The following is a 27508-nucleotide window of genomic DNA, read 5'->3' as shown; positions in this document are numbered from 1 at the left end:
TGAGGCCTCTGAAGCGGCGGTGGCGGCGCGGCGTTTCGCGGGGAGTGGCATCTCCCCTCCCCCCCACCGCCCTCCTACATCCGTGCGCCTAGAGAGTTGGAGGTAGAGACTGGACAGCGGGAGTACCGGCAGGCCCTGTGAGACCTCGAGCGGCCGCTCCGACAAGAGAAAAACCCTCCCCCCTTTCCCGGCGGGGGGGGTGGCGCGCGCGCCCCCGAGGACGCAGGTAAGAAGAGGGAGACAAGATGGCTGATTCTCCTCGTCCCTCCCTCCCTCCTCCCCCCTCCCACCTCCCCCCTCCCACCTCTCGAAGACGAATGATTGCGCGCGCATCCTCGCTCTCCTCCCTGCCCTCCCCTTCCCGGGTTGCTGCGCGCGCATCTTCGGCCGGGCCCCGGGGCCAGTGCGCGAGACTGCCGGCGCGCGCCCATAGAGAGGGACAGAGAGGCCAGACGGGCCAAACGGGGAACCGGCGTTTTCTCCTCTCCCCTCTTTCCCGCCCTCCGCGCGCGTGCACGAGCGAACGAGTCTGAGAGGCGAGCGCGAGATCCAGGTGCGCTCTTGGCCGCGCGTATCCGTGACCCCTCCTCGCGCCCTGTCTCCCTGTTCTCTCTCCCTTAAGAGCGCGCAGGAAGGGAGTGGGTAGGGTAGCGTGGGTTGGGCAATGTTTGTGCGTGCCCATCTCCGTTTCTTCACTTGGGTGGGTGGGTGGGTGTGGGGGGGCTTACTGAAGCTCACCTGTCTTTCCCCCCCGTCTCATTTCCTCACGGTGTAATAGAGTGATGGGCTAGGCCGGGCACGAAGTCCTGTTTTCCCCGACCCTGGGTTCCTCCTGCCTCCTCCCGCCCCTACCCGCCTCTTCCCTTCCCCTCTGTGCGAAGATTGATTTGGGCGGGAGCCCTTGGGCTTGGGCAACCCTGCCAGGTCTACCCAGCCCCTGCCGCGCACGCGCTGCCTGTTCTAAGTTGGGATGTGTATATGGGGGGGGAGTCGTGTGTGTGTGTGTATGTATGTATGTAGTGTGTAGTGTGTGTTTGTGTGTGTTTGTGCGCGCCTTCCCGAACCCCTCCTCTTCTTCCGCGGACCCGTGTGCGCGCACCTTGGATGGAAAGGCGGAGTTGGGGAGGGGCAAATAAGTGGGAGGAGCTGGATGGTAATATGGGTTAAAGAAGTCAGAGGTCAGAAAGGGTTAGAGTTGGAAACGGTCGGGGGTGGGAGACAGGGATCTGTTTCTTTGGTTAGAGAGACACTGCAGTATGTCGGGGTGAAGAGGTCAACCAGGATCCAGTGACCAAGGATTCGGGTGAGGTGAGGTAGGGGGAGTGGATCGAAACAGGAATGTCTTAAAATGTGGTGAAACATTTCCCGGCATTTGCAGGTTAACCCTTCACAGCTTCAGGTACAGGGTTTTTCCTGTTAGATACCCTTTTCATATCTGAATCATACTGTAATCTGATCTCTGGTACTGGAATTATTTCTGCAAAGAAAGTGTATTTGTGAAACCAGCTGGTCAAAGATTCATGGGGCCCAGTCTTTAAAACTGGTAGTTTCTGTTATAAACAAGCCTGTCAACCCAGAAGCCTTCCTTGACTGTAGAAATCAGAAAAGTCATCTTTTTACCATTCCTGTATGCAATAACTTTTTCTTTCATAGAATCCGCTGATGCTCTTTTTTGCCCTAAACAGACAGTACAGGATTTTTAAAGCTTTCTTTTACTACAGTATCTTTTTTCCCCCTGCTCTTCCCCTCTCCCTTGGGTGGCAGAAACTTGTTCCTGTTCCCTGAATGCATTCTCTTTTCGTAGTGCATACTCTTGCTTACTCTTCTCTGGAACATGAGAACTTTCTTCCTCACAGCTCTTACTGGAATCTTTTTCTATTCTATTAAATTTGGATACTTTGAAAAACTCAAAAGTAGGTAGGGTAGAATAAATATATGAATTTATAAGGATGTAGTTCCTCAAAATTAATGACCCCTTTCCCTCACCCTTATTTTAGGTGTGCTCTCCTTTGGTACAGCGGCACCGTGGAAGTGCAGACTTTCACGGCGGGTGTGGTCTCAGCTCACACAGGTGAGAGAGTCCTTTTTAAAAAAAAAAATAGTATTAACGAGGAGGAGTTTAAGGCATCTATAAACACTGGTTGGGGGCAGAATTTCTGGGCTCTTATATTGAATGTTGACATACTTGAGTGTGCTTTCTGTGAGGAGAGATTGGCTTCACTGCTAAGGGGACAATGTTAACTCTAGTACTCCAAATGAAAACATTAGTGAATAAAGTAGGTTTCCACTCTAGTGTTTAGAAATTGGGAGTATTGGGGTTTCCTTACACTGCTTCTGTCCCTGGGTATGGCTGTGCCTATCTTCTTTCCCACTCTTTTGAAACAGGTACTCCAGAGGCCAGTGGACCCGAACGGAGGCTGGGACGACCTGGGGGGCCCCGGGCCCTGGACAGTGGGTCCCGGTGGCCGGTGGCCCAGAATGAGGCCAGCTCCCAGCATGCCCTGCAGCCGGACGCCAGCCCCTCGGCTAGCAGCAGTGGTGACGACGATACCGTCATCCTCCAGGCACCCTACGTGGAGCCCAGGAGTGGGACAATGCAAAGTAGCCCCTCTCCTGCCCACCCTCAACTTCCAATTCTCCAGACAGAGGTAGGAAAGGGAGAGATTTTTCTCTTGTCAGGAAATATGGTTCTAAGGTGGGGACAATGGGAGTTAGGATAGAAGGGTTTTGCTTTGAGAAGAAAATAAATGCTGAGAATATTCTCTGTCTTCAAATTGCCTTGTAATACTTCTCTGTATGTCCTATCCCCCAACAGAATGTAAGTTCCTTGAGAATAAAAATGGTTTTGTTTTTGCCTGTCCCCATTGCCTGACACAGTCCTTTGCATAAAATATAAGCATGGTATATGTTTGTTGAAGTGAGCCATTATTCTCTGGTAAGTTGTATAGTACTTCCTGGGGTGAAAAAATGAGAAATCTAATATGTTCATGGCTGTTTATGGTACCTATAAGAATCTACTCAGTTGTCTTCCTCTTCCCTAGCAGATGGTATCAGACAGCATGACAGGAAGCAACCCTGTATCCCCAGCCTCAACTGACTCTCCAGCCTCCAGTGGGGCAGGTGGCATCTCTCCCCAACACCTAGCCCAGGACTGTTCCTTGGATGGGCCTCCTGGCCCCCCCGATGTCTCCTCTGTGCCACTGGTTGGACTTGGCTTACCCCAGCCTGCTGACCCAGCCAGTAAGGGTCCTAAGTGGGAGAAAAGTCATGCTGAGATTGCTGAGCAGGCCAAGCATGTATGTATTTTCAGGCCCACCCTTTCCCCACCCCCACCAGTCCTTGAGGGTCAGCAAATCTCCTTTGGGAAACTTCTTACCATAGACATAGTCACATCTGTCCTATTTACCCATTTCCTTTCTCCTGTACTTCCAGGATTTGTTTGTCTTTTTTCATCATTACTGTCAGCCTCTGGCTTTTGCTCTCTGCATTTCTTCTTGGTGTTTCTTCTTCCATCTTAAGTTCTCTTTTCTATCACTAGGTGTCTTCTCTTCTGAGCTAAGAATTCCTGAGGTAATTTTTCTCAGGAAAGGAGTAGGCAACAAGGAGGGAAACCCAGGGCAGTATTTTCGAGTTCTTTAGAGCAAGGACAGAGTAAGAATAAGTCCCTATCCATGTGTCTCTGGGAACACATCCTTTTGATACATTTACTCATCTCTTGTGCATTTCTTTGGAATGATTATTGTTGGGAGCTATTGGCCTCTGCTTCTTTACTCCACCAGGAAGCAGAGATAGAAACACGAATTGCAGAGCTTCGGAAAGAGGGCTTCTGGTCACTAAGGCGACTGCCCAAGGTTCCTGAGCCAGCCAGACCAAAGGGTCACTGGGACTACCTGTGTGAGGAAATGCAGTGGCTCTCTGCTGACTTTGCTCAGGAACGACGCTGGAAACGGGGTGTGGCTCGTAAGGTAGGCACTCTTTTCCACCATTCCTCAGGCTTAATCCCATGCTCTGAAAATGTTTTGTTTAAGTAGAAGAGGCCTATAAGGCCACTTAGGGCATCAAAAAAAACATACTGGGGTCATCTAGCTGCTGGGGATGAAAGGGAATGTTGAGGAGGTAAGCTCTGATGCCTATAGATATTCAGACGTATTTTAGCTACCAAAGTCTCTTACTTTTCTGAATTTCTCCTGTGGGGAGGAGGATGAGGAAATATGAGGGACAAGTTTCTAGTGTCATTCTCAATTTTCTTCCGCTAGGTAGTACGGATGGTAATTCGTCATCATGAGGAACAGCGGCAAAAGGAAGAACGAGCCAAGCGGGAAGAGCAAGCCAAGTTACGACGAATTGCTTCATCCATTGCCAAGGAAGTCAAGCAGTTCTGGAGCAATGTGGAGAAGGTAAAAGTTTGGGGAAATGGGAATGTGTTTGGACTTGGTCGTGTACTTGGATGATCAGAAAACTTCTACCTACATATATATGGGTGAGATCTGTCTGCCTACCCTAGTCTATTTTTAAGACTCCTATCAATCAACAAATATTTACCTAAGTACCTACCAGACACTGAAAATGTAAAGACAAAATTGAAACTGTTCCTCCTTTCAGGAAGCTTGCATTTTATTGGGAGATTAGCATATATAGGTGTATACAAAATAAATACAAGGTAATTGGGAGTTGGGGTTGGGAATAGGTGCTGGCTAGCTGTGGGGATCAGAAAAGGTTTTATTGGGGGCCAGCTACGTGGTTTAGTGGATAAAGCTCCAGCCTTGGAGTCAGGAGGACCTGAGTTCAAATCCAGCCTCAGACACTTGATACTTACTAGCTGTGTGACACTAGGCAAGTCACTTAACCCCATTGCCTCACCAAAAAAGCAAAAAAAAGGTTTTATTTAGACGATGGTTCTTGAAATGATTTTCGAAGGAAACCAGGTATTCTCAGAGGTAGCAGTAAGGGGGCAATGCATATCAGCCATGGGGGACTACTAAAGCAAAGGCAGAGGGATGGAAAATAGATTGTAGTATATGAGGATTATACTGTAGAGTGTGTAAAAAAGAATTATGTGTAAAGTCTGGAAAGGTATGTTGAGCCAATCTGTGAAGAATTTTACCTAATAGAAGACTTGAAGTCATTGGAGTTTACTGAGTAGTGGGACTCTGTGGTCATCATACCTGTACTTTTAAAAAATCACTTTGGCAACTGTGTGGAGGTTTGATTAGAACGAGGAGAAATAGGAGGCAGGGGAACTAGAAGCCTAGTGCAATATTCCAGGGTGAGAGATGACAAAGACCTCACTAGGGTGGTGACTGTGAATGTAGTGAAAGAGACAGATAGGAGGGTAGAAACTAAAAAGATTTCGTAGCTGTGGTGAAAGTAAGGAATTGAAGATAACACTTAGGATGAGAGCCTGAATAAGCAGGATGGTGGCACCCTCAGCTCGCAGTAGGGAGGTTGGGAAGAAGGGTGGATTTGGTGGGAAAGATGATCATGTTGATTTTGAGATGCCTACCGGACTTCCAATTTAGAAATTCCAGTAGGTAGAAAAGATGCTCATGACAGAACCCTGGGGTACACCCACCATTAGAAGACCTGATATAGATGATTAAAGGAGACTAAGAAATGGTCAGAAAGGTCTAAAGAGAACCAGGAGAGGGGCAGCTAGGTGGCGTGGTAGATAGAGCACCGGCCCTGAAGTCAGGAGGACCTGAGTTCAAATCCGGCCTCAGACCAAACACTTGACACGTACTAGCTGTGTGACCCTGGGCAAGTCACTTAACCCCAATTGCCTTAAAAAAAAAAAAAGAGAGAGAGAGAGAACCAAGAGAGAGCACCATCACAAAAACCTAGAGATGAGAAAGTATATACTAGAAAAGAGGGTGAAGTGCAGTGTCGGTACCAAAAATCATGAAGTATGTAGACTGAAAAAATGCCATCATATTTGGCATTTTGGAAATCATTGGTAACTTTGGAGAGAGAATTTCAATTAAATGTTCAGACTGAAATTGAGAAGGGAGTGAGAGAAGAGGAAGTAGCAGCAAGTATAGACAGCTATTTTTAAGAGTTTGGCTTGAGAAATACAGGGTGATAGTTTGAGGGGTGGATGAGGAGACGGGTATGTTTATGGAATTTGAATGTGAATGACAACATTTGTTAAGCATTTACTGTGTACAAAGCACTGTGCTAAGCATTACCAATAGAAAAGCAAGAGAGTCCCTGCTCTCAGGGAGCTCACATTCTTACACATATGGAAGATTTCAGCTGTAGGTCAGATGGGAAAAATCCCATGGTCCTTAGGGTGCTGTAGCAGAGCAGAGGTTAATGCTCTTCCTTTGATATCATTTCCACTGACAAAATCATGTCAGTTTCTGGTGTTAAACAATTTCATAGTGTCAAGAACTTTGCTTTCTTTGGTAGCTGTGACTGTAGCACCTGCAGGAGCAGTTGGCAGACTGCATCGCCATAGGGATGATTACTGAGGTTCCTAAGCTAGAGGAGGTGCCATTCCAAGGTTCTTGGACTGTCTAGGGTCCTCACCTGTCTCCATCAGGGTCTGAGGGGAGGTGGTATTCTAGGTCGTGGTGGTCTGATTTGCCTAGCACATGCTACCTCCTTCCTCTCCCCCAGGTGTCCCAGTGCTTCAAACAGGGTGGCTTGCCTGCCCTGTGTGTGGCAGTTGGATTTCAATTGGTGGGGATAACTGGACCCTTCTCTATAGGAATTGCTTCCTTGGATGGTGGCTGTAGGGCCAGGTTGGAATTGGGACTGTCAGATCAAGGCCGCATATAGAGAGGTTGGCCTTGGCATTTGAAGGGCCACCTCAACATTAGAGTACCTCAATTTCATTTTTGTAATGCATGTGGGTCTTAGCTGGTACTGAGTGACATAGGCAAAAGGTAGACAGCATGTGGAGAAAACGCAGGCCCTATCTTCAGGGTATCATATCATGTAGCTCTGACCTAGATTTCTTCTTCCCTGTTTTTCATAGGTGGTTCAGTTCAAACAGCAGTCTCGACTAGAGGAAAAGAGAAAAAAAGCCCTAGACCTTCAACTTGACTTCATTGTGGGCCAAACAGAGAAGTATTCTGATTTACTGAGCCAGAGTCTCAATCAGCCTCTCGCTCCAACTCCAAGCAAAGCTGGCTCTTCTCCTGGCCTTGGTTCTTCTCGCACTGGTTCGGCTGCTTCTAGTCCCCCACCTCCTGTCCTCCCCCAGCTTGATGATGAAGGTGGGTGCTCTTGGATCAATTTATTGTCCTCCTTGCCTCAGAATAGTCCAAAACCTGTGACTGACTTAATTAGTTTGATAGTTCTGAGGTTGTTTTTATGTTCTAGATGGGGACTTTCAGCCACAAGAAGAAGAAGAAGATGATGAAGAAACAATTGAGGTAGAGGAACAGCAAGAGGGCAATGATGCAGAGACCCAGAGGCGTGAGATTGAACTGCTTCGTCATGAGGGAGAGCTGCCGTTGGAAGAGCTACTACGTTCTTTGCCGCCCCAGCTTCTGGTTGCATCCTCCAGTCCCACCCAGGTCCCTTCATCAAGTGATGCTGACTCCCAAGAGGTCCTTGAAGAGGATGGTGAAGAAGAAGAACCTCACCAGGGCTCAAAGGTGCAAGAGAAAGGGCAGGGTAGAGAAGAGGGATGAATTTGAGGTCTGCTGTGTGTCTTGGAAAGTATTAGAGACTTCATATCAGAGCCTAAAAATGAGATCAGTCAGTGGACATTTGTATTTGACTAGTAGAGCCTGAGTCCAGCTCTAGACCCTACTTTGTGATAAGTGGAGTAACTGGAGGTTCCTGCAGTACTCTGTCTTGGTTAATTAGACCACATTTAGAATATTAGGTTCAATCCCGGGTCCTACATTTTAGGAGTGCTGTTGATGAAATGTAAAGTACCCAGAGGAGGGCAGCCAGGATGGAGAAGGGCCTCAGATTCATAAAGGATTGATTCCTGTAAGGTTGGAGAAACTTGGGGTGTTTATTGTGGAGAATAGAAAACTTAAAGGGTCTATGACAGCTGACTTAATGTATTTGAGGAGCTATCAATTGGAAGAAGAAATAGTTTTTCTTTGTAGCCCCTAGGTCACTTGGTGGAAGTTGCAAAGGCAATTTTAGATTTCATAAAAGAAGAGCTTCCCAGTAGGTAGCCTCAGGAAATAGTGGAGGTGCTCACTGGAGTTATTCGGAGGCTGGGTGCTTATTTGTCGTGTGTGTTTCAGAATTCATTTTCTGATATGAGTTGGATTAGATGCCCACTGGAATTTCTTCCAACTGGAAATCTGTAATTCCAATTCTGGTATCTGAATTTGGAGAAGGTTAGGGTCTGCTGTGAAGGTGTTTTGGTGTAAGCATGGGGTGGTCTTCTAAGGTTCAGCACTTCCACAGGTCTACCCCCAGGCAGTGGGGCTAAGACTTGGTAGCTGGTGCTAAGAGTAAAATCCCTTGGTTACTCTCTTGCCCTGGCCATGCCTGTGGCAGCAGTGACTTGGGGGACAGTAGGATTAGGGGTCATTCTGTGGTGTCTGAGCTAATATTATCTATTTTCTATGCTCCTAAACTGATTTCCTCACTCTCTTCATTCTCCACTTAGAGGAAGCACCCAGCACCTGTCACCCATCGAAACAAACAACTGTGGCATCCAGATGAAGAGGATGAGGAGTTCAGAGCTGATGAGGATGAAGGTTAGTCCTTCAAATTGCTCTTTTTTTCCTCCTTGGGAGGTATATAACTTCTCTCCACCACTGACTTGGGTTGCTCTCTTCCCTAGCGGAGGACGAAGAGGATACAATAGCAGCTGAGGAACAGCTGGCAGGGGAGGTAGACCATGCTATGGAGCTCAGTGAATTGGCCCGAGAAGGTAAGGGAGCTGAGGATGAGATGTTGTAGAAGTTGATAAGCTTACTTCTGGGAATGTAGCACTTTCACAGGTCCCCCCCAACTGTGGGGCTAGGATTTGGTAGCTGGTGCTGAAAATAAACTCTTCAGCCCCCCCACCCCTGCCCAGTCTAAATCAGTGGCTGTAGCATTTGTGGGGCAAAATAGGCTGAGACAGCAGGAACATTGGAGAGGAGATAGAAGGCTGATCCCAATGTGTCCTCTAGGAGAGCTTTCGGTAGAGGAGTTGCTACAGCAGTATTCGGGGGCCTATGCTTCAGACGCTTCAGTCCCGGGCTCAGGAAGTAGCGAAGATGAGGAAGATGAAGATGATGCTACCAGCTCTGAATCTGAACAAGATCAGGAAGAAGAAGACCATCCCCCCGAGGATAGTAGCAGTCAATCTGGTATGTGCGGATTGAGGAATCATGGGCTTTAGAGATGGTAAAGGACCCCTTAAAGTACAGAAGTAGAAGTAGTAATTGAGGATTAGGTGTGGGTAGCTCTGACCCTGTCCTTGTCTACACAGAATCAGCTGAGGAAGCAATTGAGGAGGAAGAGGAGAATGTTTCAGAGGAGGAAGAGGCAAGTGAGAATTTAGACTCAGAGGAATCAGAGTCAGAAGTGTCTGAGCAGTCTGAGGAGGCCCAGCCTAGGAACCCAGCAGATGAGGAAGAAGAAGAGGAAGATGATGACTTTGGAGTAGAGTATCTTCTGGCCCAGGATGAAGAACGGAGTGAAGTCAAGGGAGACAGTGGCCCTGCTGTTCCAGGGCCCCCTCCATCACTAGGACCTAAGAAGGAAATAACTGACATTGCTGCTGCTGCTGAGAGCCTCCAACCCAAGGGCTACACCCTGGCTACCACCCAGGTACCAGCTAATCCTATCTTTGTTCTCTATGTCCCCCAGCCATACCTGCTTCTATTCCTACTCAAACACTTGTCCCGTCTCCAAAATTATCACTTCTCTCTTTTCTTTCCCTACCAGGTGAAAACTCCAATCCCCCTTCTGCTTCGGGGCCAGCTGCGTGAATACCAGCATATTGGGCTGGACTGGTTGGTCACTATGTATGAGAAGAAACTCAATGGCATCCTTGCTGATGAGATGGGGCTGGGGAAGACTATCCAGACTATCTCCCTGCTGGCCCACCTGGCCTGCGAAAAGGGTAACCCTAGAAAGAATCTACATCTGGAGACTTTGCCTTGATGCCATAGTGGGATGCCATTTCCCTTCAGGCTCCACATAGTTTTCTTGGGAACAGTCCTTGTGTCATTAGGTGGGAAAGGTGGGGTTGGGAAATTTAAAAAGTTTGAATGTGGATGATGAGTATTCAAAGTATTTAACCTGTAACCTGGTTACCCATCCAACCAAAGAATAGAAACCACGTGAGTACTGGGATTGATGTTGGGTGTTTGGAAGCCAAAACTAATTGCTGTGAGACTGATGTCTGGAAGGACTGATATCTAGAAAGGAGGACAGGAACTGGGAAATTGTGTACCTACCAAGTTTTGGACAGAAAGACAATAGGGTTGACTGAGGACTCCACTGGGGAAGACTGGAATATTCTGGGACTTCAAAGCTCCACTGTCTCATCTGTAATCCTCTCCCCTTATTGTTGAATAGGTAACTGGGGGCCCCACTTGATCATTGTCCCCACCAGTGTGATGTTGAACTGGGAGATGGAACTAAAACGTTGGTGTCCCAGCTTTAAAATCCTCACTTACTATGGAGCTCAAAAAGAAAGGAAGCTCAAGCGGCAGGTTAAGACTTTTGCCACTCTTACTTGATCACTTCTGATCTTTCTATTGATTCTGTCTTCCTTGATGGCCTCTTCTTGCCCTCTTTCTTCTGTGGATCTCTTTTTTTTTCCTCTCTCTTTTCATATGTCAAAAAATTTTTTCTTCCAATTTATCTTTGTATCCCTTTCCTTTGTTCCTCCCCTTCTACTATTTCTTACTTCACCCTCTTACTCCTTTTTCATTTATTTTTCTTTTTAATTTTTCTTCTTTTCTTTCCTGGTCTCATAGGGCTGGACTAAGCCCAATGCCTTCCATGTTTGTATCACATCTTACAAACTGGTGCTGCAAGACCACCAGGCCTTCCGCCGAAAGAACTGGAGATACCTTATCTTAGATGAGGCACAGAATATCAAAAACTTCAAGTCTCAGCGATGGCAGTCTTTACTTAACTTCAACAGGTGAAGATGGGAGAATTTGGGGAAAGTCTCATCTGGCAGAAACAGCCTTACCCATTTACCTGAATTTTGGGAGAAAGTCCCAAGAAAATCAGTTGAATCTCCAAAGCCTTGCCATGACCCTCTTGTTCTCTGTTCTGTGCTTTCCTGTAGCCAGCGCCGTCTGCTCTTGACGGGGACACCATTGCAGAATAGCCTAATGGAATTGTGGTCCCTGATGCACTTCCTGATGCCCCATGTCTTCCAGTCTCATCGAGAGTTCAAGGAATGGTTTTCTAATCCCTTGACTGGCATGATTGAAGGCAGTCAGGAATACAATGAGGGGCTAGTCAAACGGCTACACAAGGTAAGAGGAAAGAAGAGTAAATTAAAATAAAAAGTAAGTGTGGAAAGACCATAGGGCTTTGCTCGAGTAGAACAGTCAGTGTTTATACCATGCTGAAAAAGTCAGAGTACATCTCTTTTTTGTGTTGTGAATGGACCAACCTTTTCAGGGAATGTACGTTGTAAGAAGGATTGTTTCTGGCATTTGTTGGGAAGTTTCTGTTGTGTCCAAACAAAACATAGCAAATTTTAAAAGAAAAATAGTATAGCTTTAGATTCACATAAAGATCACAACTGGAGGTAGAATAAACTGTAGTACAAGAGCACTGAACTTGATAGAAGATTTGAGGTCAAGTTCCAATCTGCCACTTACTAATGATAACTTCAGGGGCAGCTAGGTGGCACAGTGGATAGAGCTTCAGCCTTGGAGTCAGACGGACCTGACTTCAAGTCTGGCCTCAGACACTTGACACTTACTGGCTTTGTGACCATGGGCAAGTCACTTAACCCCGATTGCCTCACCAAAAAGCAAAGTAAACAAATAAATAAACAAAAATAAACTAGTGATAACTTCAGACATGTCATTTGAACTTTCTGGGCATTAAGTTCTTTGACAAAATGACAGAGTTGAATTAGATGATACCTAATATTCTTTATATTCATAACATTTCTATTAAGAAATATTTCAAACAAAACAAAATCAAAAAAATATTTCAGGATGCTGAAAAGGTTAGGACCCCAAGGATTCCCAAGGATTGGGAACATAACCCAAAAGGCCTCTAAGAAAAGGAAGATAGCTACTAACTAGAAGCATTTTTCCCCTCCTTGATTTGGCAGGAGGACTTGGGTTGTAATATGGAGAAAGCATGATGGTCTTAGGTGGAACCTGACCCAAATGAGCTTAACAGTATAATGGTGATTTCCAGGTTTTGCCCATGGTTGTTTTCACACTCCTAACCCCTGCTTTTTTGGCCCTAGGTCCTTCGGCCCTTCTTACTGCGCCGGGTTAAAGTGGATGTTGAAAAGCAGATGCCCAAGAAGTATGAACATGTAATCCGTTGCCGTCTATCAAAACGACAGCGCTGTCTTTATGATGACTTCATGGCACAGGCTACGTGAGTCTCTCTCCAAGGTCATAAGCATAGGTGCCAGACTTCCACGTAATGAGTTTTTGTCCAAGTGGCAGTAGGAAGAAATTTCTGGAACCTTACCCATGTTTTTCTCTTTTTCCTGACAGTACCAAGGAGACACTTGCTACTGGTCACTTCATGAGTGTCATCAACATTCTGATGCAGCTGCGTAAGGTCTGCAACCACCCTAACTTGTTTGACCCACGGCCTGTGACTTCTCCTTTCATCACTCCTGGCATCTGCTTTAGCACAGCTTCATTGGTGCTTCAGGCCACAGATACCCATCCCCTGCAAGTAAGTGACCTCCCCCTGATTTGGTCTTTAGCCATTAGTAGTCACCTCACCATACCCCCCAGCCCAATCCTCACTTTTCTGAGTTAGTGACTAACTTCTGACCCTTGAACCTCTCTCCTCCCTTCCTGTGCTGACTGCCCTACTTCATCTCTGCCAACTTCTAGTCACCTTGATTGACTTTTGACATGACTTGTCTTTCTCTGGCTCCTCTGATGACAGCGGGTGGACATGGGCCGGTTTGACCTGATTGGGCTGGAGGGCCGAGTATCTCGTTATGAGGCTGACACATTTCTGCCCCGGCATCGCCTCTCTCGCCGGGTACTTCTAGAGGTGGCCACTGCTCCGGACCCCCCTCCTCGTCCCAAGCCTGTCAAGATGAAGGTTAACAGGTACTAGCGCTGATGCATAAATGAGTGGGAAATTAGAAAGGAAATGGAGTAGGTATCAACAATGGATGTTTAAAGTGTTGTTCTGAATACTGGTAGGGAATAGGAATTTAAGAGAGGGACCTGGAAAGTAATTATGGTTTGATTTTTGTCTAAGATTCTTTTCTCACTTTATCTGCTTTTCTGAGTCTTGTCTGGATTTCCTCATATCTGTTCTGCATTTTTGTCTATTTTTTTCTCCCCTTTGTGTGTATTATTTCTCTTATTTTTAGCCTCACCTTTCTTTGCTCTCTTTGGTTTTTCTCTATGATAGGATGCTTCAGCCAGTGCCAAAGCCAGAAGGCCGGACAGTTGTTGTGGTGAACAGCCCACGGACACCCTTGAGCCCTTCCCCAGCCCGACCTCCTCCAGGCCCTGAGCACTCAGCCCAGCTCACCCCTGGCCCAACCCCTCCAGTGCTGCCAGCCCCACTACTGGTGTCATCCTCATCCCCTGGGGCTCCGCTTAGCCCAGCGTCCCGGGCCCCTGGCCCAGTCCTGCTACCCCCTCTGCAGCCAAACAGTGGTTCCCTCCCCCAGGGTGAGTTGCAGAGGAGCCAAAGTGTTGGGATAGTTCAGAAGTTCTGCTTGGGTCTGAGAAGAAAGAGGGAGTGAAAGGGGCTTGAGGAAATGGTCAGGGAAAGGGAATAAGGAGTGGTTTGGTTGGGGTGGAAGAGACCATGGAGGTTCCTGGGACCAGCATAAGCCTATAGACCACATAAGGTGCTGATAGTCCCCTACTTTGTGTCCACAGTGCTGCCACCCCCTCTGGGGGTGCTGGGCGGAACCCCACGGCCCCCCACCCCAGCCTTGCCCTTGAAGCCATCTCCACCTGCCCCAGTGCGCCTGAGCCCCTCTGCTCCACCTGGCTCATCCAGCCTGTTAAAGCCCCTGACGGTGCCACCTGGCTATGCCTTCCCAGCCACAGCTCCTCCAACCCCGGGGCCTCAGCGCCTCATCCTCTCCCCTGACATGCAGGCACGCCTGCCCTGTGAGTCTTAAACAGTTTGGAGTAACTTAGGGATGGGGGAGGAGGAAAGGCCTGCAGAGGGAAGACCTTATTTAATCCCAGAGAGACAGAGGAATATGAATTCAAGAAGGCTGGAAAGGGGGAAATGGGAGGCAAAGAGGGAGAATGGAATTTGTTAGGGTAATGTGAGTTTTCAGTGGGTTCATGTCAGAAAAAATAATATAGAACCTTGGAAAGGACCTAAAGCACACAGAATGTGGGTCTCATGGGCAAGGTGACTAGTGGATTGAGGGCCAAGAAGCAATAAGCTTCTCTCTGTCTGTCTCACAGCTGGCGAGGTGGTGAGCATTGGGCAATTGGCCTCCTTAGCACAGCGGCCGGTGGCCAGTACAGGGGGCAGTAAACCCCTCACCTTCCAGATCCAGGGCAACAAATTGACTTTGACTGGTGCCCAGGTGCGCCAACTTGCTGTGGGGCAGCCCCGCCCGCTGCAAAGTAGGTAAAACCCACCCCCTGTCCTGCCCTGCCCTCTGCCTCCTTTTACTCACCTTGTCTCTGCTTTTCTTCCTTTTTGAATTTCAACCTCATTGTGTCTCCTTCCACATATAGTAGGCAGCCTAGGGTGGGTGGCACTGAGGGGAATAGATTTTTATTAGATCTTAATAAAAGGAAGAAAGAGGCTTTTGATATGGGGAGGTATGCCCTCTTTCTCTGTTTCTTTCCTCCTTATTCTCACCATCACCCCTGCCTTTCCCAGTTGACAGCTGCCCCCATCCTGTTTCTCTCTTGCTCTCTTCTCTCTCTCTCCCCCTCTCTCTCTACCCTTTCCCTCTCTCCTTCCCCCCTCTTATCTTTCTCTATTCTTCTCCTATCTCCTCTCCTCTCCTTCCCTTCTCTTTCCTTTTCTCTTTCTCTCCCTATTTTTCTCTTTTCTCTTTCTTTCTCTCTTTACCTAACCCAGGGAACGTGGTGCACCTGGTGTCAGCAGGGGGGCAGCACCAAATCATCAACCAGCCCGCCCAAATGGCTCTCATCCAGGCAGTGGCCCCAACCCCAGGCCCCACCCCTGTCTCTGTGCTGCCTTCTTCGACCCCCAGCACCACCCCTGTCCCTACTGGTCTCAGCCTCCCGCTTGCTGCCAACCAGGGTGAGGCTCTTAGCTTCATCTTCATCCCCATGCCAGCCTTGGCCCTTTCAGGTATCCCCTAAGTTTTTGTCTGTCCAATTCCCAATCCTGAGTTTGTCCATCCCATCTAGCCTTCCCATAATGCTGCTTCCCCTTGCGGTAGCTCTGATGTCTTATCATCAGTCCTTCTGTTCACTCAGTACTCTGTTCATTTTCTGGTTTCTTCTCAATATATCTTCCTCTTGCAGTGCCCCCAGCCATGGTGAACAGCTCAGGAGTGGTGAAGATAGTAGTGCGCCAGGCTCCTAGAGATGGATTGGGTCCTTCACCCCAGCTGGCCCCGCCACCCCGGCCTTCCAGCTCTGGACTTCCAGCGCTACTAACCCCACGACCTGCACTACCCTCTGGCCGACTACCTACCCCTACAGTGGGCCCTGCCCGTGGCCCCCTGCCCACACTGGTCAGGCCCCTGCTCAGGCTACTGCATAGTCCCCCACCAGAGACAACTGGTAAGTCTCAAAAGCCAGAAAATGTAGGATCTTTGCTGAGATACAACTGAGTCCAGAAAGAGTACAGGGTAGCCAAAGATACAGGGTGTGTTGTGTTAAAAAGTACCATGATGAGTGAATTCATTGAATCTGATTAGTCTTTAAGACATTTCATGTTTGCACAGCACTTTAGAGTTTGTAGTAAGTTTTTCCTCATGACAGTCCTGTGAGATAAGTAGTGCAAGTAGTATTCTCTTTTACAGATGAGACAGAGGCCTAGAGAGCTCATTCTAAAGGACTTGGCTAACTGTGAAGGTCCAAGATTGAACCCAGATCCTTTTTTCTATTCCTGTGGTCTTACCATTACACCAAGCCAGTTCTATGAGTTGGTCAGATTTTGGGTTGCCTTGGAAATCGTAAACAGTCCAAGCCCCTGCCTCTTAAACTGAATCTCCCTGTAACCTGGAGGGTTTTGGTTTTACACCTGTCCTGATCCCAAGCTATTTGGCTAGCATTTTGGGAGTTAAGAACATTGAACAGCCTTTAAGAGGAGCAATCTGTAAAGGCAGTTGGAAGAGCACTGGACTGGGAGTCAGGAATCCTCAGTGCTTTACTTTTTTGTTCTGTCATTTAGCTGACTGTAACCTTGGGCAAGTCATCAGCCCTCTCTAGGCTTCAGTTTTCTTTTCAGTATCATAAATAGGTTGAACTCGGTAATCTTAAAAATCCCTTCCAGTTCTAACATTCTATGATTTTTAACTATAATGGGTTGCTGGTACTGATAAGGCAGAATTATGAATCCTTCCTGGAAAACAAATAGAATGTTATTTGGAAATAGCAGGGAACTGGGGGTAGAATGACAGAGTAGACTTCTGTACTAACTCTTTCACTTTTTCTCCACAGCCTCAGGTCCTGGCTCTACTCCTGTCCCCATCTCATCATCTTCCCTTCCAGTTTCCACCTCACTTCCTGGCTCAAGCTCATCTCCTCTCTCTAGTTCTATCTTGTCTCCACTTCCCATTTCAAGTTCCACCTCACTCCCTATGCCAATCTCAGCACCACTTTCCAGCCCTAATTCATCTCCACTCCCTGTCTTAGCTCCACTACCTGTTTCAGTGTCAACTTCAGCTCTCTTGCCTGCTGTGGCTTCCGCTGTGTCAACACCTGCTTCTTCAGCCCAGTCACCATTAGGAGCTGCCTCATCAGCTCCAGCCTTGACACTGGGCCTGAGTACAACTTCTTCACCTGCACCAGTTCAGGCTCCAGTCCACCCTCCAACTCTGGCATCCACTTCTACAAATGTTCAAAGTCCTAACCAGACTGGAGCTCCAGCCCCTACACCAGTCCTGGTTTCTGCTTCAGCTTTGGCCTCCCCTGTTCCAACAGTATCAGCCCCAGCTTCAACTCAGGCTCCCATCCTGACTCCATCATCTGCAGCACCTCAGGCTCTGAATTCTTCACTGACTCCAGGGCCAGTTCCACCAACAGCAATCCTGGCTTCATCTCCACTTCCATCACCAGTTCCCATTCCAGTCCTGGCTCCATCACCAAGTCCTACTCCTGTCCTGGTTCCATCACCGACTCCAGTTCCAGTCTTGGCTTCATCATCAGTTCCAGTATCTACCTTAACTTCAACTCCATCATTGGTGCCAGCCCCAGCTGCAGTCCTGGCTCCATCGTCAACTCAGACTCTGGTACCAGCTGTAGTCCCAACACCTTCAATAGGCCCACCTTCTACCCAGACTCTGACCCTAGCCCCAGCTTTAGCACCACCTCTTAGTTCTTCTGCTCAGACACTCTCTCTGGGTCCAGTGCCGCCTCTGGGTCCTTCTCCAGCTCAGACCCTCTCATTGGCTCCAGTGTCTCCCCTGGGTCCAACTCCAGTTCAGACCCTCTCTTTGGCTCCTGCAACTCCTCTGGGTCCATCTCCAGCTCAGACACTTTCATTGGCTCCTGCAGCTTCTCTGGGTCCATCTCCAACTCAGACACTTGCTTTGGCTCCAACATCCCCCTTGGGTCCGACTCAGACACTTTCTCTGGCCCCAGTACCTTCGTTGGGTCCAGCTCAGGCACTCTCTTTGGCTCCCACTCCACCTTTGGGTCCATCTCCAGCTCAGACTCTATCTCTGGCTCCAGCTTCCCCACTGGGATCAGCTCCAACTCATGCACTGACTTTGGCTCCAGCTCAGACACTGAACCTGACCCCAGCCCAAGTTCCAGTGCCCCCTCTGGGCCCAACTCCAGCACAGACACTGACACTGGCTGCAGCACAGACAATATCTTCAGCCCCTCTAGCATCTTCCCTCCTGGCTCCAGTTTCAGGCCCACCTCCCTCACAAGTCACCATGGTTTCTCGGCTGCCTGCTCCTAAGGATGAGTCTGAAACTCTGACACTGCGTTCAGGCCCCCCTAGCCCTCCCCTTCCGGCTACCTCGTTCTGTGGAGCCCGGCCCCGACGCCAGCCACCTCCACCACCGCGCTCTCCCTTCTATCTGGTAAGTCTTTAATTCCACAGAAGGAGGACTAGTTTGAAGTGGGACAGTGGCTCGCTCATTTGGTAAGTCCCTTGAGGAAGATGCAGGGAGAGTTGCCTCTTTTGCTGAACACATGAGCAAACATCAAGTATTCAGCCTTCTAAGAAAGTGATGAATAGTTTGAATAGTTATAAGGAATTTTTGGTGTCTTAACTCTTTAAGGAAAGAATGGACAACCATCTGTTCTTTCTAGTTAATTCCTTACGAAACTGGGGCAGCATGGTCTAGAGACTGACCAGCTTTAATAGATCACTCACAGGGTGTGTGATAGTGTGTGAGTGTACTGAAATTCTGTGGAATTTACATGTCCCACATATATCCAGTTGAATGGAATCCATAGCCTGGGGTGAAAAAGTCCTTAATAGACCCAGAACTCTCAGTGAGACACTCCTCCTTCCCACCTCCTCCCCTAATCCTTCACTCTTTATCTCTCATGCCCCTATAGTTGCCACATCTTCAAATGCTGCCAAGTTGACATTGCCCTTCTTGACCCAGGCCACCCTGAACCACCCCTTACACTCTACCCCTAAAGAATTTTGAAGGGAACATAAATGGAGGTTTAGATTTAGCAACTGGCATATCAAAGTTAACATGGAACCTGAATTTCATTGGCATGCGGACTGCTGGCCTTATACTACTATGTCCCTTTCCTACCACTTGCCGTACAATCCCATCCTTTCCCTTCCCATTTTCCTCAAGCTTCTAGACTAGAAGGAGGAGAAACAGGGCAGAATCTTGGAGTGTCATTTTGACAAGGTTTCCGACTGTTGCTTTTTTCCTCCCCCATCCCATCCCCTCATTGTCCATTCCTGTCTTATTCCTATGGCCTCCAGATCTTTTTACCAGAAGCCACTTGTTCTGAGTTAAAACATTCGAAGAGTTGTGAGGGATAGCAATTAGAATGTTAGACTGAAAAATAGTAAGATAAGAATAGGGGAGAGAGACTGGGCTGCTCCTTTCCTTCTTTCTTCCCCAATGAACAAACACAAGTTTTGCCTGAAGGCGAGGAATTGGGATGAGATGATGTTAACAACTTCATCAATCCTGGAACAAGGGTAAAGATTTCAAAGGGCTGCATTCTCTCCTTAGATTTTATAACCTGAATTTGTGTCCAGCTACTTTATCCCATCCTTTCCCTTAGCAAAAACCCAGCTTCAGATTTGATTAGCTATCTTTGTACTGAATTCAGTTGCTTGAAGGAGTGTTGGATCTTCTGAGGAGATAGCCAGCCCATCCAGAGATATTACTGGAGGTCCAAGTCTTAGCAGGAAACGCTTTTAAAAGTGTCCCTTTCTAGGATATGTGTTGGGGAGGAGTTGTTATTTGGGGTCCCTTTTTTTTATCTTTATTACTTTGTTTTGACTTCTACGTGTATTTCCTTTGTTTTCTAGTGAACTTGGTATTCTTCCAGTAAGTTACATTTATTTAGCATATTAGCAGTGTCTGCTTGTTTAAAATAAGGTTTGCCACAAAGAGTCAGAAGAGTCTTAAGATCTCAAGGTACTCATTGGCATCTGCTTATCCCATCCCCAGGATTCTCTGGAGGAAAAACGGAAGCGACAACGGGCAGAACGCCTGGAACGTCTCTTTCAGCTGAGTGAGGCCCATGGAGCACTAGCACCTGTGTATGGGACTGAAGTGTTACAGTTCTGTTCCTTGCACCAACCCCTTGCCAGCCCAGTTGGACCCCCTGTCCCTGGCCCCAGCCATCCTGCCTTTTGGACTTACACTGAGGCTGCCCATCAGGCTGTGTTGTTTCCCCAGCAGCGTCTTGACCAACTGGCAGAAATCATTGAGAGGTTAGCAAGATTTGATACTGATGTATGGAGGAGAAAGTCAGTGGTATGAGGTTGAGAGGCCTGGTTCTATGACATAATCTTAATTGTGTGGATTGGGGGAAGGCAAGATAAAGGAGAAGACCTGTGGGAGCTCTAGTTCCTGGTCTTTTCACAGTGTCTCTCCCCCACAGGTTCATCTTTGTCATGCCTCCTGTGGAGGCTCCTGCCCCATCCCTGCATGCCTGCCACCCACCTCCTTGGCTGGCTCCACGCCAGGCAGCCTTCAAGGAGCACCTGGCTTGTGAACTTTGGCCCCGGGCTCGGCCCCTGCACCGAATAGTCTGCAACATGAGAACCCAGTTCCCTGACCTGCGGCTTATCCAGTATGACTGTGGTAAGTTCATGAACTAGGATGAGTGTGTGAAAAATGAGTCGTGATAAACTTTTATTTCCTTTTTTGATAGAATTACTAAAGCCTCCTGGTCAATGTAGGGCATTCTGTGTGACATGGTGTATCTGAATTTCCCATTAGGTGTTTCACTTGTATTATGGACAGGATAAAGAAATGTGAGCTAGCTGGATTGATTCATAAGTGATCAAAGAACCCTTAAAATTTTTGAATAAATGATTGATGTCAACGTAGAAGACAGTCTTTAGTTGTGTGCCTTGAGGCCATATTGAATTGAATGAAAATATGAATAGAAGGTATGCTTATCATATTTTTAAATGGCACAAAACTGGGAGGGTAGCTGATTAAATGACCGTTCTAGGTTTCTGAAAATTGAGGGAAAAAATGATATTTAATAATGAACAGTGTAAAGCCCTGTGTTTTTACTTTTAAATAGATCAGCCACACCAAGTACAGGCTGAGGGGATGCCAGGCTTATGGCAGTTAATATGAAAAAAATCTGAGGATTTTAAGTCACCCAGAAACTCAGTATCATTCAACACTATGTTGTGGATTTCAGTAAAATTAATGCAATTATTAAAGTTATAGTGCCCAAACAAAGTGAGGTGGTAGTCCAACTGTATCCTATATCAGATCACACCATAAGTATTTTGTGGTATTAAAAGAACTTAGTAAAAACTGAAACACATACAGATAAAGTCAACCCAATAGTATGCAAACATTGTTGAACTAGGAACAGTTAGCCTGTAAAAGAAGAAAATTGGGTATGTAGATGTTGTCACATATTTGAAGAGCATTTTTAAGGACAAGGATCAATTGATGGAAGTTAGGAGACAAATTTCAGCCCAATTAGAATAGCAGTAACTTTTCTAATAATTAGACGTGATAAGAAATGGAATGGGTTACCTTGTAAGCTCTATCACTGAATATATACTGAGAACTATATTTGTGAAATATTTTTTAATCAAAAGTGATTGACTTAACTACCAGTAAACACAGCAAACTGTGAAACTACAAACTTGTTACATACAATTGATTTTTAAAGTGTACATTAAATTTAACATGATAGTAACAAAACTGCCCTGCTTGTCTGTGTCCCTTCTGAGCTTCCTTTTGTTGTGTATTTTTAGTGCTATTTTCTTTTTCAAATCACTCTCATTACCTTCCAACTTCTTCCTTTCCCTCTCACTCCCTCCCACCCCAGACATATGTAAAAAGCCTTCTTTATAACCAATAAGTATAGTCAGCAAATCAACACATGGTGATAGATTTTTGGTCTGTCATGCACGCACGCACACACAGCCCCGACAATTCCTGTGACATCCTCTATGTCCTCTATCCCCCTGTTGCCTGATGGGCCTTTAGGTAAAATTGAAACCAGAGTGGTAGTAGCGTATTGCTCAAGGAGGGAGCAGATTAGTGAAGTTCTTGAAGAAAGGAGACTGGTAATCTCTGTCTTCCATTCTTGGACAATTCTTGATCTCCCTTTGGAGAAACAGTGGCAGAGCGGGGAGACTTTACCTCCAAAGCCTGATTTATGACCTTAGTCCACTGTACTTTCAACCCACCATCTTACTGCTTTCCCAGAATATAGGTCTTTCCCACGCCCAGCCCCAACTTCTGCTCACTATGCTCCTGCCCTCATGTTTCCTCAGGAAAGCTGCAGACACTTGCAGTGTTGCTAAGGCGGCTCAAGGCTGGGGCACACCGAGTGCTCATCTTCACCCAGATGACTAGAATGTTGGACGTGTTGGAGCAGTTCCTTACCTACCATGGCCACCTCTACCTACGGCTGGATGGTTCTACCCGTGTTGAGCAAAGACAGGTGACCCAGGGGTCCCTGTCATCCTTCAGCCCTGAAGTGCCTTGCATCTTGAAAATCTCCTCTCCATTCCTTGTGATCCTAAAGCCCCTTGTTTCTCTTAGGTCTTTGTGGCCTTTTTCCCTGCCTCCCATCTCCTCCCTTCCTAGACCCTTTGACTCCCAGAAAAGACAGGCTCCTACCTCCCCACTGCTTGTCTTACGAGCCACTGGCTCTTCCTCTTGACTCTGATTCTACACCCTTTCCCCCAGGCTTTGATGGAGCGTTTCAATGCAGACAAACGAATCTTCTGCTTCATACTGTCAACACGAAGTGGGGGTGTGGGTGTGAACCTAACTGGAGCAGACACGGTCATCTTCTATGACAGCGATTGGAACCCCACCATGGATGCACAAGCACAAGACCGCTGCCACCGCATTGGGCAGACCCGAGATGTGCACATCTACAGGTACCGTCTCCTGCACACCCACAGTCCACTTTGTGAGCTGCCCCATCCCTGGCTAGACAGGCTTCTCACCCTCCTTGACTTTGTTACGGAAACAGTTCTCCCCCAATCCTCAGGCTTATTAGCGAACGGACCGTGGAGGAGAACATCCTGAAGAAGGCCAATCAGAAGCGAATGCTGGGGGATATGGCCATAGAGGGCGGCAACTTCACCACAGCCTATTTTAAACAGGTATCCATCTAGATCAGCCCTGCTATAAGCCTCCTAAATACCTTAACAGACTTTTTATACCTTAGAGGCATCAGAGATTAATCTTTTAAGTCTCCAAACTCTTTTTTCCAACCAGAATGCACTGGCTGATGGAATCCTAAACATATTCCTTACTCTTAGACCCTTCACCTTTGTAGACTTATTTATTGATCCTGGCCTTTCTCCCTCTTTCTCATCAACAGCAGACAATTCGCGAACTGTTTGACATGCCCTTGGAAGAGCCAGCTGTCCCTGTCCCACCTGTGCCTTCTGCCCCTGAGGAAGAGGAAGAAGCTGTGGCCAACAAGCAGACCCACATTTTGGAACAGGTGAAAGAGAGCACATAGAGCTGGGGCTGCATCCCCATCAAACTTTTGGACGCGTCGAAAGAAGAGTGATTAATACTCTTCGTGCTTCCCAGATACTAGTCAACTCTTGCTTTTAATAGTCATATGTAGATTATCCATCATTCATTTTGTGAATTACTCTAAGCTACCATGCCCTGTCATTTTGTCATCATACAATTAAGAAACACAATTTTAGACCCATAATGCCTTCCAAATCCAAAGAAAAATTGGTTGGGTAGTATTTGTAATTGTTTGTGTTACTTCTTACCTGTTAGCATGTTGAGGGGGACTTTATGCCTGGCCCAGAAAGAAATGAGTTAAGAGTCCTACAAAACAGTCTGAATTAGCTTGTTTTATTTTGGTGGGTTCCTGTGGGCCAAACTTCTGTCTCCTATATAAAGAATAAGACTATATTAGTAATTTTGGGAACCCAGAAGGTACTGGGGAGCTTTAGGATTGATTTGGCTTAGAATTTGTTTTGTTTCAGCAAGTTATGGATTGTGAACGTACACCAACCTGAACAGTTACTTCTGAATATGGATTTGAAGGGTGGGATAGTGGTGGTTGGTGAGGGCTTTTTAAAAAAAAAAAAAAAGCATAGGGTTCTTTAAGGACAGTTCTAACAACTACACCCCTTCCCCCTTTCCGCTTCCTAGGCACTATGCCGGGCAGAGGATGAAGAGGATATCCGTGCGGCCACCCAAGCCAAGGCAGAGCAGGTGGCGGAGCTTGCAGAGTTCAATGAGAATGAAGGTTTCCCCACTGGGGAGGGAGAGGAGAGCGGTCGGCCAGGGGCCGAAGATGAAGAGGTATCCCGGGCTGAACAAGAGATTGCTGCCCTCGTGGAGCAGGTTAGTCTCTGCGTCTCACCTTTTTTCTTCCGCTTGCTTCATCTTCTAGTCCTTACCACCCTCCCCTAGCCTCTTCTTTTTCCCTATCTCCACCCTTGCTCTCCCCAACTCCCTTCTAATTTGCTTTTCAATCTCTTTCTTTCCTTGGTTTCTCCCCATCCAGACTTGCTAGTTTCAGTTACTGGAGTCTACTTCATCTCAGTCCATCTCATTTCCTTTTATTGTTCCTCGTTCTTTTTTCCTTTCTTTCTGTTCCTTCTGCCTTCCTTTGCAAGAAATAAGGATAATGGCAGGGTACCACGTTCCCTGTGCTCATGTCTATCTCTCCCTTCAAGCTGACCCCTATTGAGCGCTATGCCATGAACTTTTTGGAGGCATCACTGGAGGATGTGAGCCGTGAGGAGTTAAAGCAAGCAGAAGTGAGTATCTCCCTGGGCCTGGGCTAGATATCTAGGCCTTGGAGTTGTTGCTCCCTTGGCCTTTCCCATGTCACTGAACCCCATTTCTGAACTCTCTCCCCACTTCTTCTCTGTTTCTGGCAGGAACAAGTAGAGGCTGCACGGAAAGACCTCGACCAGGCTAAGGAGGAAGTATTTCGTCTACCCCGTGAGGAGGAGCTAGGGGCCGGAGCTGGGGATGAAACGGCCTGTGGGACCAGTGGGGGCAGCCACCGCCGTAGTAAGAAAGCCAAGGCCCCTGAGCGTCCAGGAACTCGAGTCAGTGAAAGGCTTCGTGGAGCCCGGCCTGAGACACCAGTGGCAAATACTAGCGGTACCCCCCCTGCTCATCATACACGTAGTAACTCTACTGCCCCTCGTCATAGCCGAAGCCCTGCCAATGAGAGAACCCCACGGGCTACATCACGGCCCCGCCTTGTTTCAGTTCCTGCTCCTGCCACCCCACCAGTACTTAGTACCCTACCAGTTTCCACCTCTCCACCAGTCTCCAGCCTGCCACCAACCTTGATACCTGAGGTAGAACCATCAACTCAGTTGGAGCCACTCCCTCAGTCATTGGAGCCTAAGAATGAGGAGGTAGTAGTGGCTGGCCCCAAGACCCCTCCACTAACCCCTCCCTCCACAAAAGACCTGCCATCCAGTACCACTGAGCTCCCTGTACCAGAGGAGACTCTCTTCCCTAGTATACTTGCCCCAAGCCCAACCCCTAAGACAGAGGCTGTTTCCAATGGCCATGAGATGGATCCTCCGGAGCATGTTGAGGAGACCACGCCGATACCACCTAGTGATGAAGAGTTAACTCCAGCCCTAAGTGAGGACAATGACCTTGGGTCCCCATTTTCTGGAGCCCCTGCAGAGCTTTCTCAGGAGCCACCAGAAAGTCAACCACCAGTGGAAGTTGGAGTCCCATTACCCAGCCCTGATAAGTTCGAAGTCCCTGCTTCGTCAGAGGTTACAGGTCCATCAGCTTCTTCTTCAGCTGCCTCTTCACCTGAGAGTCCTTCGCCGGCTCGTCCTCCCAGGCGTCGCACCAGTGCTGATGTGGAAATCCGGGGACAAGGGACGGGACGGACTGGACAGCCCCCAGGTCCCAAGGTACTGCGAAAGCTGCCGGGCAGGCTGGTCACTGTGGTAGAAGAGAAGGAGCTTGTGCGAAGGCGACGACAGCAGCGCCCAGCTTCGACGCCGCCGGCAACAGGGGCCTCAGAGATTGGGGTCAGCCCTGGAAGCTCTTCAACCCAGAGCAACTCTGAGCCTGAGTCCTCTCCTCCTCTGGGAGGCTCCTGTGATTCTGTGCCCCTTACCACTCTGCCTCCCCAAGCCCGGCGGCCTTTGCCTGCTCGCCGCCGCATTGACCTAGGCAGTTCTGGTGGGGACAGCCCAGAGAATGGAGAACAGGGACAGCTAGGTTTACCTGTTATGAAGCGCAAACGTGGCCGACCACCCAAGAACAGGTCCCCTGGGGATGCAGGGCGTGAACTACATGAGTTGCTCCAACCTGTACCTAAGGACAAGGCCAATGGGGCTGAGTTAGTGGCATCACCTGTGGAAAAACGAAAGCGGGGGCGGCCCCCTAAGGCACGAGAACCACCTACCCCAGGAACCCTGCCCATTCAGGGAGGTGGTGGCACTGAGAGCCGGACACCGCCACCCCCCTTGCCACCTCCCCCTCCCCTTCCTCTTGTCCCTTCTCCTGTTGCTGCCTGCCCTACAGCTGTCTCACCTTCGCCACCCAAACGGAAGCGGGGCCGACCCCCCAAAAACCCACCATCACCCAGGCCTAGTCAGCCACCAGCTTTTGAGCATGACAGTTCTTTGGGTCTTGAAGCTGGTGGAGGGGGGAAACAACAACAGAAGCCTTCTGTTGAGAGTGAGAGTAGCTCCTCTGATGAGGATGGGGGTCGCCCTCTTACTCGCCTAGCCCGCCTCCGCTTAGAAGCAGAGGGTCCCCGGGTCCGGAAGGCAGAGGGATCTGTGGCAGCCATCCCTAATAGGGATGAGACAGAGTCAACAGAAAGTGGCACTGGTGGCACTGATTCAACAACACCCCCTGTACCACTGCTCCCAGTTCCCCGTTCAACCCGGCTGCGCCCGGGCTCCCTAGTCCCCCCACTGGAGAGTGAGAAGGTGCCCCGAAAACGGGCAGTGACACCAGCCATTGGTGGCCCTGTCCCAGCCAAGAGGAGGTACCCACGACCTCGAAGCCCTTTGGGGGCTGAGATGTCAACAGAGGAATCGGAGGCTGAGGCCTCAGGCGAGGAGGAAGCCGAGGGTGATGGTGTCCCACACCGCCGGCCTCTGCCCCGACGCCCAGTTGTGGCCACCCCTGGGGACCAACGTGTCCTGCGAAGCAGTGCCCCTATGAATACAGTTGGCCCTTCCCTCAGCCACAGAGGTCGGAAGGCTAAGACGTGACCAGGCCCTCCATCCACTCTGGCTGGCCAGCTCTGCCCCTCCATCCCCACAGCCAGTCCTGACTGTTAAACCACTACTTGAAGTCTGGGGGAGGCCTACGGGGGGGGGGGCCTTCACCCCCTCCCCCTACCAAAGTGTGTGTGGGGGAACTGGTTGTCATGGAAACAGGGCTCTCTTTACCCTCCCCACCCCCATCCCTTGGCTGGGCAGTGTTAAGGGTGGCAAGATGGCCACTGTCCCCACTCTCCTATACTTGATTCCCCATCCTGACTGTCTTTCACAGGTCCCCACCCCCAGGGGGAGGGGGAGGGACTCCTTTCCGCGATGAGTTTTTTTTTTTTTTTAAAGAAGAAAAAAAAGAAAAATAATAAACTTAGTTTCC

At 48.4% G+C, this 27508-nt stretch overlaps 1 protein-coding gene across 5 annotated transcripts; it reads left to right on the top strand.

Moving 5' to 3' along the window:
• On the top strand, positions 1 to 27472 carry SRCAP (Snf2 related CREBBP activator protein). 5 transcript variants are annotated; one of them, XM_027842179.1, is made up of 34 exons: positions 1 to 226; positions 1998 to 2071; positions 2386 to 2648; positions 3045 to 3296; positions 3780 to 3965; positions 4257 to 4397; positions 6980 to 7220; positions 7327 to 7604; positions 8585 to 8675; positions 8762 to 8851; positions 9096 to 9275; positions 9398 to 9738; positions 9856 to 10033; positions 10492 to 10628; positions 10896 to 11065; positions 11216 to 11408; positions 12365 to 12501; positions 12624 to 12810; positions 13030 to 13199; positions 13510 to 13775; positions 13989 to 14225; positions 14535 to 14699; positions 15166 to 15351; positions 15579 to 15839; positions 16722 to 18313; positions 19886 to 20151; positions 20322 to 20524; positions 22195 to 22364; positions 22613 to 22809; positions 22923 to 23037; positions 23259 to 23384; positions 24059 to 24253; positions 24589 to 24672; positions 24796 to 27472. In XM_027842179.1, the coding sequence occupies exons 3-34, from the start codon at positions 2595 to 2597 to the stop codon at positions 27124 to 27126; spliced, it is 9420 nt and encodes a 3139-aa protein (XP_027697980.1). In that variant the 5' UTR covers positions 1 to 226; positions 1998 to 2071; positions 2386 to 2594; the 3' UTR covers positions 27127 to 27472. The 5 variants fall into 5 exon arrangements, with proteins under 5 accessions (XP_027697980.1, XP_027697963.1, XP_027697970.1 ...); XM_027842162.1 differs by lacking the exon at positions 15166 to 15351 and having other exon boundaries at positions 2 to 226; XM_027842169.1 differs by lacking the exon at positions 15166 to 15351 and having other exon boundaries at positions 2 to 226; positions 3042 to 3296; positions 17205 to 18313.
• The last annotated feature ends 36 nt before the right edge of the window (positions 27473 to 27508 follow it).

This window comes from Vombatus ursinus, unplaced genomic scaffold (genome assembly GCF_900497805.2).
Source record: "Vombatus ursinus unplaced genomic scaffold, bare-nosed wombat genome assembly UNPS02004836.1, whole genome shotgun sequence".
Lineage (NCBI taxonomy): Eukaryota > Metazoa > Chordata > Mammalia > Diprotodontia > Vombatidae > Vombatus > Vombatus ursinus.
Note: the sequence above shows the minus strand (reverse complement) of the source record. Positions and strands in the feature narration are given on the sequence as shown.